Source organism: Cyanistes caeruleus, chromosome 2 (genome assembly GCF_971803275.1).
Source record: "Cyanistes caeruleus chromosome 2, bCyaCae1.hap1.1, whole genome shotgun sequence".
NCBI classification, from domain to species: Eukaryota; Metazoa; Chordata; class Aves; order Passeriformes; family Paridae; genus Cyanistes; species Cyanistes caeruleus.
This window is the reverse complement of record NC_141702.1, coordinates 15,262,418-15,284,023: the sequence shown is the minus strand read 5'-3', so window position 1 is coordinate 15,284,023 and position 21,606 is coordinate 15,262,418. Positions and strand designations below refer to the sequence as shown.

General features: G+C 48.0%; 1 protein-coding gene across 2 annotated transcripts; it reads left to right on the top strand.

The window, feature by feature from the left end:
* Positions 1-6,148: 6,148 nt before the first annotated feature.
* KLF11 (KLF transcription factor 11) lies at positions 6,149-21,123 on the top strand. Of its 2 annotated transcripts, XM_086875882.1 has the most exons (4): positions 6,149-6,374; positions 8,726-8,980; positions 15,230-16,223; positions 18,209-21,123. In XM_086875882.1, exons 1-4 carry the CDS (start codon positions 6,333-6,335, stop codon positions 18,511-18,513), a joined length of 1,596 nt encoding a protein of 531 aa, XP_086732008.1. In that variant the 5' UTR covers positions 6,149-6,332; the 3' UTR covers positions 18,514-21,123. The 2 variants fall into 2 exon arrangements, with proteins under 2 accessions (XP_086732008.1, XP_086732009.1); XM_086875883.1 differs by lacking the exons at positions 6,149-6,374; positions 8,726-8,980 and adding an exon at positions 9,476-12,942.
* Positions 21,124-21,606: the final 483 nt, after the last annotated feature.

Below are 21,606 nucleotides of genomic sequence, written 5' to 3'. Positions count from 1 at the left end.
CCCACTGCACTGGGGGCCCCATAGCCAGGTTCTTCACCCCTGGCCAGAATGCATCCAGGGGCAAGCAGGGCTGAGCCCTGGTGTCCATGAGGACATCCATGTGCAGGGGAGCAGCAGCAGAGGTGTGTTTGGTGCCAAGGACGGTAGTTTAAAAGTGGCCTTCTCACCTGTCTTGTTCTCTTCCACACAGGCTTTGTGTTTACTTCTGCTCAAGGTTGCCCTGGCTGGTCTCCTGCCCCTGCTCAGTCTCCTCATTTGTTCTGACTTGCAGTGATGGTCAATAACTGCAACCCCTGAGGGTGACATTTTTACAGGGATGTTCCTTATTCTTAATATTTTACCAGGAGAAGGCCAAGAACGGAGAGGGAGAGGCTTGTTCTGCAGGGCTGGGGAAGGAAAGCTCCAGGGAGGAGGAGATGGAAAACCTGCAGAGTGAATGATGTGGAGCAGGGATATGTGATTAATTCCCCAGGAAGTGCAGGGTCAGGAGTCACCCTGGAAGTGGGCAGGGGGAGGGCAGCAGGAATGCAGATAAGGTGCTAGACCAGAAGTAACGTGGACTCGTATTTTGGGGTCTGCTTAGAGACATGACATCCAGCAGCAGCAGCCTTTCATCAGACAACCAGGTCTGGGATGTCTCAGCCACTCCCAGGCACATGAAGAAGGGCCCATTCGCAGAAAGGGGTGTTGGGGGAAACTTTTGAAAGTGCTCAGTAGTGTCTCACATTATCAAACAAGAGTGGGGGGACAGAGGTACATCTGAGCCATGCAGGGAGCCCCTCTGATACCAGCTGGGGAATCCAGAGCCAGGGTGAAAAATGGGGAAAAGCAGGATCTTAAACAAGCCCCATCTTGTGTCAAAAAATGTGACACACATGACAAGACAGCAGGACACCTGTGATCAGCCACAATCCCCACCAGCAGCCAGAGCCCTCCCCGGGGCCTGGCACCATTCTGTACTGGTGCTGCACAACACTTGGGTGCCCATGGACAATGTCCCAGGGGAGATGCCAGTGTTGGTACTGGAGGAGCCATTGCCAATGCCAGACCACTGCTACCCCTGTGGTACCCATCACCCCCACTAGGAACCATGTCCAGAGGTCCAGAAGTTGGTCCCTGGTCACAGAGGATGTCTTCCAGCACCTGAGTGCTGCATGGAAACACCGCAGGTTTGTTAACGTGTGGAATTCAGCTCAGGATGAAACATATGTTTGCACACAGGCTTGATAGCTGCCCCAGCAAGTCCTGAGATGATCAAACGAGGGGAACATCCACCAGCATTGCTAATGCTTTAATATACTCTGTGTCAGAAAATATGGGTAGGCTTAGCTAACAGTAATGCTGAGGACAAAGGAACAGTGAAAACAATGAACACATCCTCTTAAGCAGAACAATAAATAAATAGTATGTAATTTTAATTTTTGCTGGTTTTTCAATCCATCTCCTGGTGCCCCTAAAATAGGATCAGGGCACAAATAGCTGCAGTACAAAAACCAGATGGTGCACTCAGGCAAGCAGATGGTGCACTAGTATGTCACAATTATCACTGCCACTTACTTTTTTATTTCTATTACAGTGGACCTGTGGGCAGTCCACACCTGTAATCAATATCTGTGGACTGGATTCTTTTAGTTCAGTAAACGCTATGTTTCACATACTCATAACAAATCTGTTTGAGTGGTGATTTCTCCCTGTAGTACTGCCAGGGCTCACAAAGCCTTTGATGCAGTTAATATTTTTTTTTTTGTGTGTGTAGAAACATATTTTTGGGAGTGAAGAAAAAAAAGTTGGCAGAGTGTGTTTATTCTATCAGCACACTGGGTCCAAAATAGAGCGAGAAACAGATTTTGTGGCTCTTCTCTTAAAGCCTTTCCTTTTGTTGTAACCTGGCCATGTTTCCTTACACTTTGCCGGCTGCTTCCCCACTCCTTGGATGCTTACCCATGACCAAAAGCTCAATCAGCTTCTGAAAGCGAACACGAAAATCGCGGGCGAGGAAGAATTTGACTTTTGACTCAGAGCAGCTGGGGACAGCACGTGAGGCCTGTGGCTGTGTGCTCCCTTTGGCCAAAGCTGCTGTCCCTGCTGTCCCTGCTGGCAGACACGTAGGCAGTGAGCCGAGCTCCCATACCCGCAGCCAGAAATGAGATGTCCCCTTGGGCAGCTGGCCCACACACAGTGTGACAGTGTGGGGGGATGGCACGTCTGCCCTGCCCTTCGCTCTGACTCGCTGTCCAGTGCTGTCCCTGTCCCCGCAGTCCAGCGCTGTCCCTGTCCCCACTGTCCAGCGCTGTCCCTGTCCCCGCAGTCCAGCGCTGTCCCTGTCCCCACTGTCCAGCGCTGTCCCTGTCCCCGCAGTCCAGCGCTGTCCCTGTCCCCACTGTCCAGCGCTGTCCCTGTCCCCACTGTCCAGCGCTGTCCCTGTCCCTGTCCCCGCTGTGGGGACAGTGCCCGCGGCTGAACGGCGCCTCCACAGCAAACTCCCCACATCGTCCCTCTCACACGCCCAGCCTCAGCTGGGCACAGTTTTTGTAAAAGCCTGTGGATTTATCATCGCTTTTACACTCAGAAATTGTTCTACCAAGAAATATTCCTTGTTTGTCTGCCTGCTTTCTTTCATTATCTTCCCACCTCTATTCTTCATGGTTATATCCCTTAAATCTCTTTCCCCACAGTATTTTTCAGAGATACCCGTATATAACATTAAATACCTTCTGTATCTCTGCTGTTTCCCTGGGTGAATCCCTCTGGTCCTGCTCCTGCCCTTGGCCAGGGGCTGCTGCTGCCGGTTCCATCAGCTGGTGACACCACCTGGCTGAGCCCCTTCATTTCCTCCCTGCTGGGCATTTCTCCTCCTGCTGTCTGCCCAGCAAGTGTGGCTTGGGACAGTCTGGGGTTGTGGCAGCTCTGACTGCTCTGTCCTTCACCACAGAGGGGTGGGAGATGCATCCTTACACAAGTCTCACCACATGCATCTTGTGACAGTCTTTCACTTCTTCCCATGAATCTTCTCAGGGCCCCTGCATGGCAGCTCTGATTCTAATTATCTATATTTATTTAGTGCTCTCATTTGCTATGCTCTGTGTGTTTGCTACAGTAGCCTGCTGCTGTATGCAGCCAGACCAGATGCTGCTGCCAAAATGCAGTAACTGTAGAGCTGCACCCAGACTGCTTTGGTCTATTTTTAACTACTGTTAAATATTAGGAAAACTGTCTGAGCCCGTAATATTCTCCCTTCAGTCTCTTTTGAATGGTTTATGACATGATGAGCTACAAAAAGGGAATGGGGGAGAGCTGCCTGCATGACCTTTTGTTGTTTTCAGTTTCTATTATTATTTTCCCTGCTACTCACACGGGATGTTTGATTCTTTCTTGTCATCCCAGCCAAAAGGATAAGATAACCAGAGCAGAGCCTTCTCAACCCTCCACTGCAGCCACTTTCATCTGCTCCTTCCTACCTCGGAACAAAGGCATTGTCTATCTCCAACAAAGAAAGCTTTTCTCTGAAGTGTTTGCCAGCGGTCTGAGTTAAACAGGCCTTTATAAAACCACATGGTCCTCGGAGAGCCGGATCCAGAGAATCCCGGAGCAGCAGCAGCAGCAGCACTGGGGCCGGGAGGGGCTGGTGCAGGATGGCTCTGCTGGGAGGCAAAGCACATTGCCACAGCCAGGCAGGGCAGGGACATCCTGCAGTCACTGACATGGGTAGGCTGCTCTGAGCTCTTTGGAATGGAGTACAGAGGATACCTTTATTCCAGGTTACTACCTCCAAGGAAGGAAACTGCAGCCAGCGTGGATCATCCCGAGGATCTCGCTGCTGCGTTGCTCAGGAAGTTGTGCTGCGGGGTGAAACCCGTGGGGAAATCAATGGGTGTAGGCACAAGTATAAAGAAGCAGGATCATGTTAACGGCTTTATTATTCACCGTGGTGCAGCCTTGGGAAGGGAAAGAAAGCAGGGAGAAGTAGGAGTCAGGAGAGAAGGAGAAGCTCTAAGGCTGCCAGGGCTGGGGACTCAGGCTTTATGGGGTTCAATATTCACTGTAAGGATGAAGGTGCTCCTTCCTCATCTAACACTGCCTCAGCTGCCAGCAGCAGAAAAAGGCAAACCAGGTGACTTAGGCAAGAGTTTCAAGGATTTATTTTAAAAACTTTAGTTGTAATTTTTAGCTCAGCAAGGGGAACATAATCAAGCACATTTTCCCCTTAGCACAAGTCAGAGTACAGACCTGTAACATCACTTCTTTTAACTGGTCTTGCATCCATGAGCTGTAGTGAGGACCCCTGGGGAGCTTGGACTACGTAGGCAGAGTCTGTGGTGTGTGACACGGGAAACACCCTGTTGGGAGTCAGGAGAAATGATTCTACTCTACTTCCCTGTGACTGCTTCTTCCCCAGTGAGGCTGCTGTGCTGCCTCCAGATGCTGTTATTACTCAATTAAAAGTCTCTGCTGTCAATGACTAAGGCTGTGCAAGTAAGTGCTTTGAGCAGAACCTGCATGTGTTACAACAAGCAGCAAGGAGACAAACACAAGTCACTTCCCAACTACAGCAGAACTGTAAAGCATGCAAAATAGAACAGTAATTTCCTAGTTTTACAATTCCCTAGAGGTTTTGTTTTTAAGGATCCATGAAACTGAGAGGCACAAACCCTGTGTCCACACTGTGCTACTTGAACTGTGCTTTTTAGTCACCGATAGCATTTTCACAGATGTTTTTTTTCATTCTCTGTCACACAACTGGTTTCCTTTTGCGAACAAAACTCTTTAATGTTAGAACTCAATTTGCAGTTTAAATTATCAGCATTTTCCTTACCATCATACAGCGGAAGCCAGGGCTCCAGCACAGCAGGTCCCATGCATATATGGAGAGAAAGCTGCTGGTAACCTATGCACTGCACAGAGAGCTGGCCAGGGAGATCTTTTTAATTTGCCTTTTGATGGGCTGGGAAGTGGTAGTGCTGGGAAAGCACATGAAATGTGCAGTAATGGAGAGCAGGGATGAGCACAGTGTGGTGAAGCTTTAGAAACTACATAGACAGCAGGGAAGGACAGGGATTCAGAAGAGCTGCAATGGAAAAAATAAATCCCAGTGGCAAAACAAAACTGAGAGTAGAAGCAGCCCAGAGATTCAAGATGATTCTCTGTGTGGACACTTAAGGATGTAACATCTTGATAAACCAGGGAAGGAACACATAGAGATAATTCAGCAGGATAAAATGTTTTTTTGTTTTACACATTCTGTATCAGGGAGGCACAAGGGAGGGGGCAGGGTGGGTTGGGACAGTGCTGGCAAGACCAGCAGCTATAAGAGGCCTGCAGGACCCACATCTGTCCTGTCCCAGAGGACACAGGTCTGACCCCTCCTTGGGGACCCAGGTCTTTCCTGTCCCATCCCAAGCTTTGAGATGTGGAGCTGCCCTAGCTGTGGTCGGTGCTGCCACTTCCAGCACTTAGTGCTGCTCAGTACAACCACAAATCCTGCTGAGTATCACAGGCCCAATGCACTTCAGCTGCCACTGGATAAGGAAAACAAGGGCTAGGACAGGAAAAGCCGAAGAATATGTATTTTTTAATAGAACATATGTTGTGACTCGGAGGTTTTCAAGAGGCACATGCTGGGCTGGCCCAAAGGAGGCCTTCCAACACCAGTGGATCCAACGATCTGCAACACTGACCCTTCACGGATTTTGGGAGGGGGTTCAGGGCTATCTCTAATCCCAAATCCTCCATTCGGCAAAGCAGTGCCCTGGCCGGGCGGGGGCCCACCCCATCCCCATGACATGTGGGAGGCAGTACCTCGGCGGGAAAGCTGGTGGCGGGAGCGGGGCCGCTCCCCGCGCACGCGGCCGCTTGGCGGGAGCGCTCGTGCCGCGCCGCACGCACCGCGGGGGAGGGGAAAAGCGGCGGCCCCGCCCCCCCGCGCGCGGGCATTCCCGGCCGCCGCCCGCCCCCGACCTTTCCCCCAGTTTCCAGCGCGCGCTCCCCCGCCCCTGCCGGCCCCGCCCCCTCCCCGCCTTCCCGCCGGCCGTGCCCACGCGCCGCCCTTCCCGCCGGCACGCCGCGATCACGCCGCCCGCCGCCGCTCATTGGCCGGGCGCGGGCCGCGGCGGGCGCTGATTGGCCGGGGCCGCCCCCCCGCGCTGTTTGGCGCAGGCTGCGCTGGGAGCGCTCCCCCAGCGCGCGGCCGCGCCGCTCCCGGCGGGCGGGGCGGGAGGAGGCGGCGCTGCCGGGTGCCGCTCCCGGGTGCCGCTCCCGCCGCTGCGTGCGTGCAGCTCCCAGCGCTGCCGCTCCCCGGGCGCACCGCCGCCAACGCCGCCCGCCCGAGCCGCGCCATGCACGGCTCGCCCTGCTCGGACATGGGAGATGCGCCCGCGGTAAGCACCGGGCGGGCGGCAGGAGGGAAGAGGGGGTGGTGTGGGAACCCAGCGGCCGTACAGCGCGGGCACGTGTTCGGTGGCGGGCAGAGTGCGGGGACCGTCGCGGTCTCGGCAGGGACCGCTACTCACCCGGCGGGGAGCGGCTTGGTTGGGCAGCGGGGACGGGGTGGCTGTGCCAGGGCAGAGCCCTCAGGAGCGGGCGTTGCTCCGGTCACCTGCAGGGAAAGGGGGGCGGCCCGCCCTCCCTCAGCGACCGTGCGGGGGCGGCGGCAGGGTGGGAGCTGCCCCCCGCCCCCTTCTCCTCCTCCTTCCTTTCGCGCCATCCTCCTTTCGGTGGCACCGCCCGGCCCGGGGCAGCCGCCGTGGGGCGGGAAGCGGCTGGGGGTGAACGCGGGCAGGGGGAGGCGCTGCCCTGCGCTGGGACCCTCGCTGCCCTCACGGCACTGCCCGCCCGCTCCCCCCGCAGCCCGCGCTGCCCGCGCCTTCCTGCCCGGGGGCGATCCGCACTGCCCGCATCTCCCTGCCCACCCGCCGTGCTCCCCGCCCCTGCCCCATCCTTCCCTCCAGCGACCCGCCCTGCCCGGCTCCACCCTGCCTGTCCCCGTCCTGCCCGCAGCCCGCTCCCCGCACGTCCCTGGCCGTCCCCGTCCTGCCCGCAGCCCGCGCACGTAGTTCCCGGCGGGGTGATGTGAGGACAGGCGCCCGGCGGCGTTGGCCATTTCTCTGGCAGCAGCCGGGGAGCCCAGGCTGCAGCGCTCGTCTGCAGAAAGAGCTTTTCTTGTGAGGGTTTATTTTTAGATTTGGGAGGGTTTTTTTTTTTTTTTTTGAGGAAACGAGGCATGTTTCATGTTTCTTTAGGGAAAGCTGCTCTTCTGAAGCATAGGGTTGGAAAAAATAAACCTGCTGGCTTGGCTGCTTGCAGACACACTTAGAAGAACCCTGGCAGACTCCGTCTGCTGTGCAGAGCCTTGCCTGGTGTGGCCCCGGTGTGACAGGCAGTTCAGATCCAGGCTTGCAGGCACGAATTGTGTTTTCCTCTCATTGTTTTTCAGTGGAAATTCTTAGAAGTCTTTCTCCAAGGTGTTAATCTTTTTACTCCTTCCAGACCCTGAATTGTGACATGATTAAATCGTTCACCTCGTGTTTTAGGTGAAAATACTCTGTGAGTGCAGTACCAGCATTTTTTATCTATTACATTTAGCATGTTTGCCTGCACATCCCTGGAGTGTAAACACAGCTTTACATCTTTGTGACACTGTTGAATAAGGATCATCCCACATTACTTAACTCGGTAACAAAACCCATTGACTTAGTATACATGCTGTCACCCAATGAGTAGAATTCCTTCTAGGGCTTGAGGCCATGCTAATGGTGTGGTGTTGCCTTTTATATTAAAACCTTTTTCGTGCAGTATATAAACACTCTGTGTAACAGCAGTAGGCTCAAGAGGCTTGGTCCACACTTCTAAATCCCAGTCTTCAAGTTAGTTGGTGTGCTTAAAGCCTGGAAGAGTCTGGATGCCTAGTTGAGACTGAGCTGGCATGTGAGTAATAACCCATCAGCCTAGATAGCTTTTGGGGCCACTGCCAAGCACTGTGAGAGCTTTGTGAAGTTTGGATATCCTTTTGCAGAGAAGTCAAACACACATGCATGCACAAATATTCTGTGATGCTTGCAATTAGAAAAAAATCATTATGATTACATTTGTCTTCATGTTACTCAGAGTGCATTTTAAATACCAAGCACCTATGTAGTATCAGAGCTTTCTAAAGTACAATGCAAACAGTTCCTACTGCACTTTGAAGACTATTTTCCTTCCATCTTTTCCCCATCCTGGCTTCCCTATTAAAAATAAGATTAAAATACTTTTATGTGTGCAGTACTCCAAGCCAGTGATCATACCTTAAAGCATCTTACTGGGAGCTGAAATTTATCTTCTAAATGTTACCAGAATGAGATTAGTGCTGAATAGTCTTTTGGATTCAGGAATCAGCCTCGTCTAAACAAGGTTGAAAGTCAGGATTTTCCTTTTTTGCTTGTATGCAAGCATGGGATGTGTTTGTTCAGAGCAGTGTGATCCAGGAAAGTAAGCTTGGAAATGTGAGCCACACACAGATCTGTTCTTCACCTGGAAAATCACATGTCTTCCTTATTTATTTTTTTTTTTAAGAGAAGGGAATGTGGAGATGAGCTGCTGGGAGGAGAGTGAGAGTTGGGCCAATTGGTAAAAGTCTTGCCATGAACATGGTTGTGTTTCAGTTGACCTTCATTGTGAGCAGACAGTGTGTGGGTGGTGTCAGCTTTGTATTCTGACTTGTCCTAATAGCCAGTAATCTGATTGCACTCAGGTTGACATTGTGGACATCTATGAGTCTATCCGTGAACGGCAGCGTCATGACAGCGAAAGGTCTACCTGCAGCACCTTGGAGCAGAATGACATTGAAGCTGTTGAAGCCCTTGTTTGTATGAGCTCCTGGGGTCAAAGATTGCAGAAAGGTGACATATTAAAGATAAGGCCCCTCACGCCCTTCTCGGATTCTGGGGATTTCACAATGCACGCCGAGGCTACGGCTGAATTACCAAAGGACTATCTATCGACACTGGTAAGAAAAGCATGAACACAAAATAAATATGCCCTACACCTGGATGTCACAACCCTGCAATGCTTTAACTTGGCTGGAAAAGACAGGCTTGCTCAGGTGTCCCTTTGTCACAGCCTGTGTTGTGTGTGTGCACGCACAGAGTAGTGAGGTGAGCCTGTTGAGTTTGTTTTTTTGCTTTCTCTGGTTTAGCAAACATAGAGGCTTTTGTTAAATTTAGGTGTGAAAGCCCTTGCTGACAAGTTATTGGATATGACAGGGATGTCAAGATGACTGTTGTAGGTTTCTTGGAGCACTTTGAGTAAGAATGGCAGAGTGAGCTTTGGTGATTTGGCATCAAATTATCTGCAAGCATTGTATAAAAAAAGGCCCCAGACAACATTATACTTCACTGGTCATAAGAGAAAGTACACATTACCATTATGAAATAGGTAGTTTAATTAGTTTCTGTACTATGTGTTTGTACATGTAGTCTGTTATTTCTCCAGACATTGGTCTACTTCAGCTGACTAATGTTGGTTGAATCCAAATTTTTTTCTTTTGTTTCAATTTATGTTGCAACAAAAGTAGGTATTAAAAAAGGGCTTGGTGCCATTAAGGTTTTAGATGGTTAAGGCCCATTTCATTCAGTACGCTTCTAGTATGCAGTTGCCAGGACAAATGGGAATAATAGAGGAAAGAGGCTGAGATAAGGGCAGCCTGACAAGCAGCTGCCATAGTATCTCCTGCTGCTCAGTGTTGACACTCCTGAGCAGCACAGGAGATATTTTTCACTGGTATAGGAGGAAGGAGAGGTGATGCAGGGAATCAGCATAGAGAAAAATGGATGAATAAGAAGGGACAGAACAGTTTTATTTGTCTTTATCTAAAAAGGAGCCATGAGATGATGAAGTAACCATTGAGAAAAAGTCTAGGGCTTGCTGGGAGCTTGAAATGGAAAGTTAGGGTATTGCTATCTATTGTTGGTCTGTTTATTCCGCTTATAGCCTCTTACAGCTGTGCCCATACTGAGGAGAAAGAAATGAAATACTTTTTTTTGTGGTTCAGTGAGTATACTTGCAGTGTTTATGCAGGTTTACAGCTGCCTCATTGCCTTCCTTTTATTAATATGCTTTTGAGCACAATCAGAATGGCCATGAGATAAGGCAATGTAGTGTCATGGTGCTGGCTAGGATAAAGTTAATTTTCTTCCTAGTAGTTGTGATTTAGAATGAGAATAATGCTGGTGACACACTGATGTTCTAGTTGTTGCTGAGCAGTGCTTACCCCAGGTCAAGGACTTTTCAAATTCCCATGCTCTGCCAGTGAGGAGGTGCACAGGAAGCTGGGAAGTAGCATGGCCAGGGCAGGTGATCTGAGCTGGCCAGAGGGATATTCCATACCATAGAGTGTCATGCCCAGCATAAAAACTGGAATGACCAGTGATGTTGGGAAGGACCTGGGCACTGGTCAATGGGTGGTGAGCAATTGTAGCGTGCACCACTTGTTTCTCTTGGGTTTTACTGCTCTCCCTCTTTTTGGTCTCTCCCTGTAATAATAATTACAATTGTTGTTACTGTATTTTACTTTATTTCAATTATTAACTTGTTCTTATGTCAACACGTGGATTTTATCTTTCTGATTCTCCTCCATTACGGATCTGACCAGACCGTGTTGAAACAAATTTGTTACCAGGATTAATCTTATTAGTTTATTAGCTGTTGATCACAGTGTTGAATTATTTGCTATCAGAGTTATTGTGTTATGTAACAATTTACTTGCTGTAGTGTTGTGGTATCATCTCTGGGGTCTGGGCTAAGCTTATCATTTTATTGTACTTCGTAACACTGGATTATGATAGCACAGAACTGCTGGCCTTGAAACTGATCTGATTTTCATACTCTCAGCCCCTCTGCCACCACCTTTGTACTTGGGGAATCATTTATTAGAAACTGCAAATAGTGACTGCATTTGCCTTTTTTGCCTAGGAGAGCCAGCCTGCATGGAAGACACACATAATGTTCTTTTTCTCCAGGCATGGGAATTTTGGAAATTTTTAATATCCTGAAACCAGCACGGTCTGTGAATGACCAGGAACTGTGAATGTGGTTAAGGTCTTGTTTAAGGTTAAGCAACTGTTTATGGCTTCCCAGACCCTGGCATCATGACTACGTGTGACTACTCAGACCCCAGCAAGGGATGATGCAGCTGAGTCAGAGGATGAGCATGTACCATTATCAGCTGTTCTCATACACAAGAAGAAATGTCCATGAAAGCTCGTTTAGTAAAGGAGGATGAAGCAGGACCATGACAAAAACTGAATGGAGGAAGAGGCAGGACGAGAGATAACCACTCAATCCCTATCCCTTAGGGATCTGTGGGACATGTGAAGAGGTTTCAGCTGCTGTGCAGGTGTACACGTTATCACCTGGCTGCTCCAGTGGGGTTAGTAGCCTGGATAAGGAGATAGGGAAGCCAAGCAGTTGGGGTGACTTCCTAGGGAAGACAGCATTGATGAGGTGATTGGAAAAATGACACAAGTCTTCAGCCTCTGGAGGCAGCTCGGTCAAGTGTGAAGGAAAGGTATATCTTCAGGAAAGAAATTATGTCACCTGGGCAGGTGGGCTACTGTGGAGAGAGATATCTGGTACCTGAGGTAATTAGCTGTACCAGAGGGGGTTTATTAGGACATGAGCAAGGCACAGTCACCCACAGATCCAGACAAAGCCAGTGTGCCCAACCCACGTGGCAAAAATTTGAACCATTTCAATGAAATATAACAGAAAAACTAGGTTGGAAGAGATTTCCAAGATCATCGAGTCCAACCCCTGCCCTAACACCACAACTAGACTTTGGCACCGAGTGCCACATCCGGTCTGTTTTTAAACACATCCAGGGATGGTGACTCCACCACCTCCCCAGACAGACCATTCCAGTCCATTTGCCATGGACTGATCCAGTTCCAGAACACTTGCAATATATTGATGATACCATTGTGGCCAGTACAGCAGCAGAAGATTTTGAGAAGGGGAAGAAAACAGTACAGATATCTCTGAAAGCTGCCGGAAAACAAAGTAAGGTCCAGGAGCCTGCACAAGAGATCCAGTTTTTAAGAGTAAAATAGCAAGGTGGATGCCATCAGATCCCAATGGATTTGATTAGCAAAATAACAGCTATGTTTCTACCAACTAGTAAGAAAAACATAAGCTTTCTTAGGCATTGTGGGATTTGGGAGAATGCACATTCCAAATTACAGTCTGATTGTCAGCCTTCTCTGTCAAGTGACCCAGAAGAAGAATGATTTCAAATGGGGCCCTGAACAACAACAAGCCTTTGAACAAATTAAACAGGAGATAATTCATGCAGAAAATTAACTCTGCCCCAGCCCTTGGGCCAGTCCAGGCAGGACAAGATATAAAAAATGTGCTCTGTACACTGCAGCCAATGAAAATGGCCCTACCTGGAACCTCTGGCAGAAAGCACCAGGGGAGAATTGGGTCAACCTCTAGGGCTTTAGAGTGAAGGGTACAGAGGGTCCGAAGCCCACTGTATTCCAGCTGTAAAAGAGGTATTGGCAGCTTACAGAGAGGTTGCAGCTGCTTTGGGAGTGACTGGTCTGAAGCACAGGTCCCCTGGCATCCTGATTTCTGGGGCTGGGCTGGATGTGCAGAGGATGGGTCTCCTACACATCACGTAGCTGATGCTGTGTGGAATCAGCGGGTCTTGCTGGTCACACTAGGTGCTCAAATAGGAAACCTCAGTCGTCACAATTACTTTCAAGACTCCTGGAATTAACAAGAGAGCAGATTGCTGGGATGCCACCTGACGAGAAGATGACATGCTGAAGAGACTATTATATAAGTTACCAAAAATTAGAAGCAATATGCCATGTTTGATGATTCCTGCTGTATTGTAGGAAAGCATTGAAGATGGAAAGTGGCTGTGTGGCATATCCTACAAAATTACAAAAACTGCTGAAGGAGAAGGTAAATTGAGTTGTGGAGGTGAAAATTTGCTTTAGACACTGCTGAACTAGAAAAACAGCCAATGCTTTATCTCTGTACTGATTCATGGGTGGTGGCAAATGCCCTGTGGTGGTGGTTGCAGAGATGGAAGCAGAGCAGAGGTAAACGCATCTGGGCTGCTGCCATGTGGCAAGATACTGCTGCCTGGGAGGAGACCCTGGTTGTGAAGGTATGTCACATGGATGCTCATGTACCCAAGAGTTGGGCCACCAAGGAACATCAGAACAACCAACAGGTGGATGAGGCTCCTAAGATTGAAGTGGCTCAGGCAGATCTGGATTGGCAAGATTCACAAGAGTGAATTATTTACTGCTTGGTGAGCCCATGACATCTGAGGCCATCAAGGAAGAAATGCAACATGTAGATGGGGTGATGATCGAGGGGTGCACTTGACCATGGACACTACTGTAGGGCTATCCATAGTTGTGAAACATACACTTCAGTTGTTTGAGCTGAGCAGTTAAAGCCTCTTTGGTTTGGAGGACAATGGCTGAAATATAAATATGGGGACACCTGGCAGATGGACTCCCACAAACCCACCAAGGCAAGCACCGTGTGCTTATGATGGTGGAAGTAACCACTGGATAACTGGAAACCTATTCCATGCCCAATGCCACTGCCTGGAACACTGTCCTGGGCCTTGGAAAGCAAGTCTTATGGCAGCATGGCACCCCAGAAAGAATTGAGCCAGACAAGGGGACTCATCTCCAAAACAACCTCACAGACACCTGGGCTGAAGAGCATGGCACTGTGTGGGTTTATCACCTGCCCTATCATGTGCCAGTCTCCAGGAAATTTGAATGATGGAACAGACTGTTACTGAGAGCAGTGGGTGGTGGGACCTTTGAACAATGGGATCCACATTTAGCAAAGGTCACCTGGGCAGTCAGCACTAGAGGATCTGCCAGCTGGGCCAGCTGTGCTCAAGCAAAACTTGTACATAGTGTAGAAGGGAGTAAAGTCCCTGTAGTGCACACGGAAAAGCTTCTGGGGAAAACAATCTGAGTTATTCCTGCATCAGGCAAAGACAAAACCATCCACGGGATTGCTTTTGATCAAGGAGCTGGGTGCACTTGGTGGGGAATGTGGGAGGATAGGGAAGTCCAAAGTTTGCTTCCAGGGGATCTGGTTCTGTGTGAGAATAGCCACAGTTGGGTTGTATGGTTGTTAATTGCCATTAACACTCATGTCACCACTGTTGAGCTGGCTACATGCAACATCAAGGGTATTGCAGTAGGAATCACCCAGATTAATGAAGAACAAACTGATGAAACTGAACAAACACAGCAGTGATGGAATGAGAACTGACTTCAGTAGGCAGCAATCCAACATGAGAGACACCACCTCTCCTGCCCTGAAGAACTGCTATGAATTGGAACCCAAAGCGATGCATGAATGAACTTAACAGATGTTTCAGAGGGATGGCAGTAGTCTAAGGGAATGATACCTCTATCAAAAGAGAGGAAAAATAATGATGGTTAATTGGGATATATTGAAAAAGTGTGGGCATGATGTAAATGGCATAGAATATGGGGTTGATATTGTCCTGTCTTCAGCTGGTATAGAGTTAATTTTCATCCTAGTAGCTGGTACAGTACTGTGTTTGGGATTTAAAATGAGAATAACGTTGATAACACACTGATGTTTTAGAGTAAACACTGCTCAGCAACAGTTAAGTCAAGGACTTCTCAGTATCTCCTGCTGTGCCAGTGAGGAGGAGAAGCTGTGAGAGAGCATGGCTAGAACACTACTGACCAAACTGGCCAAAGGGATATTCCAGACTATAGAGCATCGTGTTCAGTGTATAAACTGGGGGGAGTTGACCAGAAGGGGCCAATCACTGCTTGGGGTCAGGCCAGGTGGGTGGTGAACAGGTATACTGTGCATTATTTGTTTCTCTTGGGACTTATTTCTCGCTATTTTTTTCTGCCTTTTTATTACAATTAATATTTTTATTATTGTATTTTCCTGTATTTGTATTATTAACTTGTTCTTATCTCAGTCCATAGGTTTTAGCTTTTTCTGATTCTCCTTCCCATCTATCTGGGGATGGAGGATGAGTGATCTTCATGGGATTTGGTTGCCATCTGGGATTAAACCACAGCAGTTTGCTTTATTCAGTTTGTCCTGAGAGGTGCATTCTGAGGTGCTGGGAGAGGAAATGTAATTTTATTTTTCAGAGTAAAGATAGGGGAAAACTATGCTATGGAATTACACTGATCCACAGTGGTGTGGGTTTTCTTTGCAGTGCATGACTCCTCCGCACAGCCCTGACTTGGTTGAGATGTCGGCAGCTACGCTCCTGTCCTCGCAAGTCACTTACTCCAAACCAAGGACTGTCATGGCAAACACAGCTGCCTGCTCAGTCACATCAGTGACCGGTGCCTCCCCCATAACCAAGCCATCTGTTCCCAGCGTGGGGCAGCAGTGCAGTCAGAAGCCAGTGATCTCTGAATCCTCTGCACCTCAGCCTTGCAGGGCCATGGCAACAAGCGTCATACGTCACACAGGTGATAGTTCTGCTTACCATCACATTCCTGCTGTGCAAGAGAAAACAAAGGTAACTTCAGGCTACAGCACTTCCAGAGACTGGTGTGGAGCGGATGACCGAAAACATTCCAGACTGCCACAGGACACGTGTGCTGTGGATGATTCAGTCAACAAAACCTCTCCAGTACATCAGCCGTGTGCACATGACTCCAGTGATATTGTGACCAATAAAGGGCAACTACCAGTCCGGCCTGTTTCACCGCAAACCCACTTACCAAAGAATTGTGACAATGACTTGCAAAAAAGAGCTACCCCAGTGACACTTGCCTCTGTCTCAAGCCCCCAGGTTCTCTGTCAAATGATCCCTTTAAATGGACAAAGCAGCATGATCAATGCCTATGTCAAGCCTTCAACTCCAGCACTCCCGACTCCCATGAAACCTATTTTACCGCAGACAGCCCCACTCTCCCAGCCTGTGCTCATGGGACCTTCTGTGCCTCAGGGGACTGTCATGTTGGTTCTTCCTCAGCCCGCTGTCACACAGACACCGCAGTGCCCACAGACCGTGGTGACTGTTGGCAGCACCAAGTTACTGCCCCTCGCCCCTGCTCCCGTGTTCATCGCTTCTGGTCAGACCTGCGCCCCCCAGATGGACTTCTCCAGACGGAGGAATTACATTTGTGACTTCCCGGGGTGCAAGAAAACCTATTTCAAAAGTTCCCACCTCAAAGCCCACCTTCGCACCCACACCGGTGCGTACAAGGGGGCTCTGGCGCTGGCTGGTGTTGGGGGGGGTGCTGAAATGCACGTTTTTTGTGGGAGGTGGGTGGGAAAGGGAAGAAGCAGGTGATGGGGAAGCTTCTGCTCATCTCGGGGATGGAAGGAATGTTCATGCTCCATGGACAAGCAAAACAAGACATACTTTGTTCTGAGACCTCAGCTGACCCTGTAGTGTTAGTTGAATTTCACAGGCTTTAGTTGGAGTGAAGCTTTGCCATCCGTGTGCCTGTGTTTAGGTCTAAGTGGAATCCTGCCATCTGGACTAGATTGAAATGAATTGTGCAAGTCCCTTGTTTTGGAGCACAGGGAGGTCTGGTGTAAGCAAAACAAAGTACAGGTAGTTTGTCTTAATTGTTACGTGAGTAAAAGAAGAGAGACATTCAGAAACTGCTTTTTTGTTTTTATTATCCCAGAGTTTTGTTTAGGCTAAATGGGAATGCATTGAGATTTTGGGCTGCTGTGTTAGGAAGCAGAGCTCCTACAGGAATGTAACGGTTTCTTCAGTTACAGGAGGGGAATTTTAGAGATAAATGAAAATTAATTGTAATTAACATAAACTGATTTGCTCCATAAATTGGGTCAGTGTGGAAACAGTCTACATATGTTTTACTTACCCTTTTCCTAGTTCTGGGAGCTTGTTAAATTAGAAATAACTTTGAGTTCTCAGGGATTATTTTTGATGTTAAAGGATAGGCATTGTGAAAAATTGGTATTGGAATTGGATTCTGTCTATTTTTGGTTTTCCTTGACTTTTTTTCCCCTACCTGCTGTTAACCCACAGTCACTGGTTTATTGGATGTCAGTTTGCGTGACAGGATTTGCATTAGTTTGGCAGCTTGTCTTCACTGTTCCTTTGGGGAAGGAGCTTAACCTCTACATGAAGCTGATAATTCTTGTAAATCATAGTTCAGAGGTAGAATGGTGGTTCTGTTTCTGGCTTGAGAGGCTGCTGAATTAAACCCAGTGCTCCAGGATAAACAGACTATCAGCAAGGGGCTTGCTTTGTGTTGATCCATAGGGAGCCTGTGTGTGTGTGTGTGTATGTGTGTGCCCCTGTATCGTGATTAAGACATCAATGGCAGGTGAAACACACTGACCCCTCACTAGCCAGTTCCCATTACAGGATCAGGAGGAAGAGTAGTTCAGCTTGCTTTCTTTTTTTGCCTTTTCCCTGCATACCGACTGTCTGGATGATGGCGCATCCAGCAGACACAGACTTTACTCTCCGTACTTGTAAGAACACTCCTGTGGGGCTTCCTTTCTGCAGGTCCTTTCTCTTCTGCTCCAAAGAGTCCCCATAACTTTGGGCCACGTGGTAGATGTTTATCTGGAGCTCTGTGGGAGTTGCTCAGTAGCTGCAGTTGTGGTTGTTGAGGACAGGTGGGATGTTCAGCATGGCCCACGATGAGCAGTAGCTGACGTGGGCAGCCTTGCTGACTGCTGCCATTCCTGGTCTGTGCGGGGCTGGCAGGGCAGGCTTTGCCTCGGCAGTGCTCGCTGGTGTGTGTTTGTGTGGGGCTCTGGATCACGGGAGCAGCAGGACCCCGAGGCTCCGTTCCAGGCTTCCTGTTTGCCCACAGTATTTTTGGATGACATGGTGCAGCCAGAGAGATGCACATACACGGGGATGGCGGCAGGGGCTTGCTTCTAGTTCAGTCAGTGGATGGAGGCAGCTTTATGAAGGCTCTGTTTCTTTAAACTGGAATTTTGGACAACTGAAAAACCAGACTTGATTAAAGAACACTTAAAGAGAGATACAAGGAAATAAGTAGAAATGATACACCTATTATTTTTCTCTGGAACAGAACTTTAGCGTAATCCTATGTTGACCGCACAAATGAGCAGTTCTGTGGAATTCACTGGTTTCTGCAAGGCAGATTTTATAAGTTAGTTATTTTATGATAAGACTGCAGCACAGCTTCTCAAAAGTGACATATGCTTCCTTTATGTCCTGCAGGAGAAAAACCTTTCAGCTGCAACTGGGACGGCTGTGACAAGAAGTTTGCCCGCTCGGATGAACTGTCACGGCACCGCAGGACGCACACGGGGGAGAAGAAGTTCTCTTGTCCGGTGTGCGAGCGCCGCTTCATGCGCAGCGATCACCTGACGAAGCACACCCGCCGCCACATGACCACCAAGAAGACTCCCAGCTGGCAGACAGAGGTTGGCAAACTCAGCAGAATTGCCACAGCAGAGAAACCCAAGAGCAGCAGCGCTCTGAGTATGCTCGTCCCCGTGCCATCACCTGTCTGCCAGGGCTAGAGTGAAGAAGCACCTTCCCTGCAAACTTTCTGAAGATCAGGAAGAGCTCCGATGGCAACAGCAGAATGGGCAATGGCTTTTGTTTTCCCCGTGTTTGTGTGTACTTTAGTTTCCTGCAGCTTAGGTCCTCTGTTGATAGTGTTATGTGAGAAATCTATCGTATTTCCTCGTCCCTTCCCTGTTTGTTTTTTTTCAGTACTTGGGCAATTGCAATCACCAGCACTTCAGGAAAGTATAACTCCTTGGAAATTATTTTGGCAATAGGTTAAAAAGAGTTACTTGTAATGCTTGCTGTTAATATTTTGATGGACAGTAAAACAGGGTGGTTTTTAATTTTTATAGTACTATTTTCTATACCAAATATATTTTGTATTTGTTCATTTTGGTCTTGTTATGCAGGCAAATTACTTGCATTAGTAGGGCTGTGCTGGATGAGACCCAGAGTTTTGGAAACTCTTTTCAGTAAACCTAAACTATTGCATTCAGAGTGTTTTGTAAACACTTACTGTTTGATAACTCATATTGGTTGGTGTTTTCACACTTGCAAATACTGATCCTGCAATGGGCTAGTGCTCTTACACCCTCCTTATGCAGGTACATTGGAAATCGAAGTGACTCAGTCATTTTTAAAACAAAACAAACCAAATGACCTTATTTGAGAATACAAGTGCTGAAATCCTCAACATTTTATGAATTCATACCCTTTGCAAGTAGAAGCCAATGTGGCTGTTGGTAGAAGCATTCCCAGGTCCACACTCCACTGGAGCAAAGTTTGGAGGAGCCAGACCGCTCTGATGGAGGTAAAAGCACAAACACTACAAATTATGCTTTATTTTTGGTCCTCCTAAACCGACATATCAAAATAAACTGAAAAATGCAAAAATGGCAAGATAGCCCATGAAAAATTAGTGGGTCTCTCTTTATATTTTTTTGAGTAGAGGAGAAATAAAAAAGTTTTTTTTTTGTATTGTGGATGCTCGTGCACCTTATAGGAAATTGTTCGAGGCTTTCTTTTATCTGTTATCAATGCACCAGAGGAAGTACTAACTGTGTCTTGAGTTAAGAAATAGCCACCATGTCAACTTGATGATGCTCTTCATGTGGCCTTATACTTCTCCACAGTACTTTGTATAAAATCACCCTTTTCTATTAAACAATACACTCTCCCTGTTGAATGGGTTTTCTTTTACACAAGGTGTAGTGATAGTTAAGAAATGGAGCCAGTGGCTGCAGGAGTGCTGTGTTGTAATGGCATGGTGTCAGTAACCAAGTGCCCAAAGTAGCACAATGGGACTGCTCCACTCCCCTGGCACGGGAGGAGTGTGTATGTACTGTAGCAGAGCTGACACTAGAGCAAAGCACCAGGTGTTTTGCTGGGAGACAGCTCCCCTCCTGAATTAAATATTTCTGGGGTGCTTATTCCTTCTGGGCTCTTTTCCCTTCAGCCATTCCTTCACTGAAGCTTAGCTGAGCCTTGAGGATTCTTTTTCCTATATGTGTCAGCTGTGGATAACTAGGAATGCAGTCTGTCTTTTACTGCTTTGTTCTGAAATGCTGGTCTTGCTTCCCAGTGTGGGCAAAGCATGGATCTCATCTATGTAAGTGCTGACTTGCTGACCTCAACTGGCCGAGGAAATCGGCAGAGACCTGCTTCAGTTAAAGCAGATTGTCATTATTTTTTACACTAAAGTCTATAGCTATAATTAACAGTAGTAAGTTTTCAAACTGCACTAAATTGGAGTATTGTGGTAAGTGTACTGAAGTTTTTGTGCCTGACCTTATGAAGGCCCACACCCTGTTCACTGACACGTGCTGTAATCCCACTGACTCCAGTGTCCTGTGCCGGTGAGCGTGTGTGTGAACCTTGCTTTGGACTCTCTAAAGGGCTTGCTTGGAACCTTTTCCTGGTGAAGTGCATCCTTGTGGTGTTGCTGTTCTCTGTTGCTACCCAGTTTTCCAAGTTTCTGTGGTGAACAAAGAGATGTTGCTGATCTTGTTTTGTTTTGTTTTGTTTTTCTCAGAAATCCCTTAGAACTAGAAGTCTGGCTTTTGGATGCTATTTTTGCATGCTTTGAACCAGGGGAAGCATGTCCTGTCTCAGTTTATTAGCCGGTTTAGCACTTCATTTTTTTACTGACTGACCATTTATGGTGCTCACCTGAGAAAACAGTTTGGAAACTCGTGTCATAATTATATAAATTGTCATGTTTGTTGCATTACGGGGAGGACAACGGTGGACTGGAGAGTACAGACTTTTTAAAAGTGTGTCATGTGTGTGTGTCACGATGTGGAAAAGCAACTGCTTCCTTCTTGTCTGGGTGTACCTGGCCTACAATTCCTGGCAGCCTGTTCTGGGATGTGTGGCTCATTCTCTTGTGGATGTGCGTGAATAGCTGTGCCGCGGTGTGGCTGTGTCTGCTCTGTCTGTTCCTTCCTGCTGTGTAAGGGTTATTTATGGATTAAGCATGACTGGCATAGCTGCTGTCTTTGCACTTTACTGCCTGAACTCTACTGTTCAGTCTTTTTATTTTGAGCCTATATTTTAAGGAAATGGAACTGCATTTTTGTACATGTTTTTAACTTTTATTAAATAAAATGTATGTAACGTGACTGGTTTTTAGTTATAAAAAAAAAAAATCATGGATTTTCAGGTTTCATAGGTATCCATTCCAGAACTATGTAAATCCTTCAGGATTAGGTTGTGTGTCTAGGGCAGTGGAAGACTTTGGGGTTTGCTAATCCACTTACTTGTGAAGGCAGGATTTTTTGGATCCTGTTGTAAATTGATCAGTGCTAACCTGTTTATGATTTTACACCGCTTGTCTCATGTTTTTGGTAAAAGGTGCACACCCCCACCAGGCCTTGGGGCTTCTCTCTGCTCTCTGGGAGCAAGTGCTCCCAGCTCCACACCACTTCCAGCCCGCCCTCCAGCAGCTGTGAGCAGAAGGGATGTGCTGGGTGCTGCCAGCATCACAAGCTGTTCATGGAGTGAGTGCTAGAAATAAGGCAGAGACAAGAATTTAACTCAAAGGGTGGCTGTGCTAGCCCCAGTTCTTCCTGCTCTGGTGGGGAAGTGGCTCTGGCAGGCTGGGT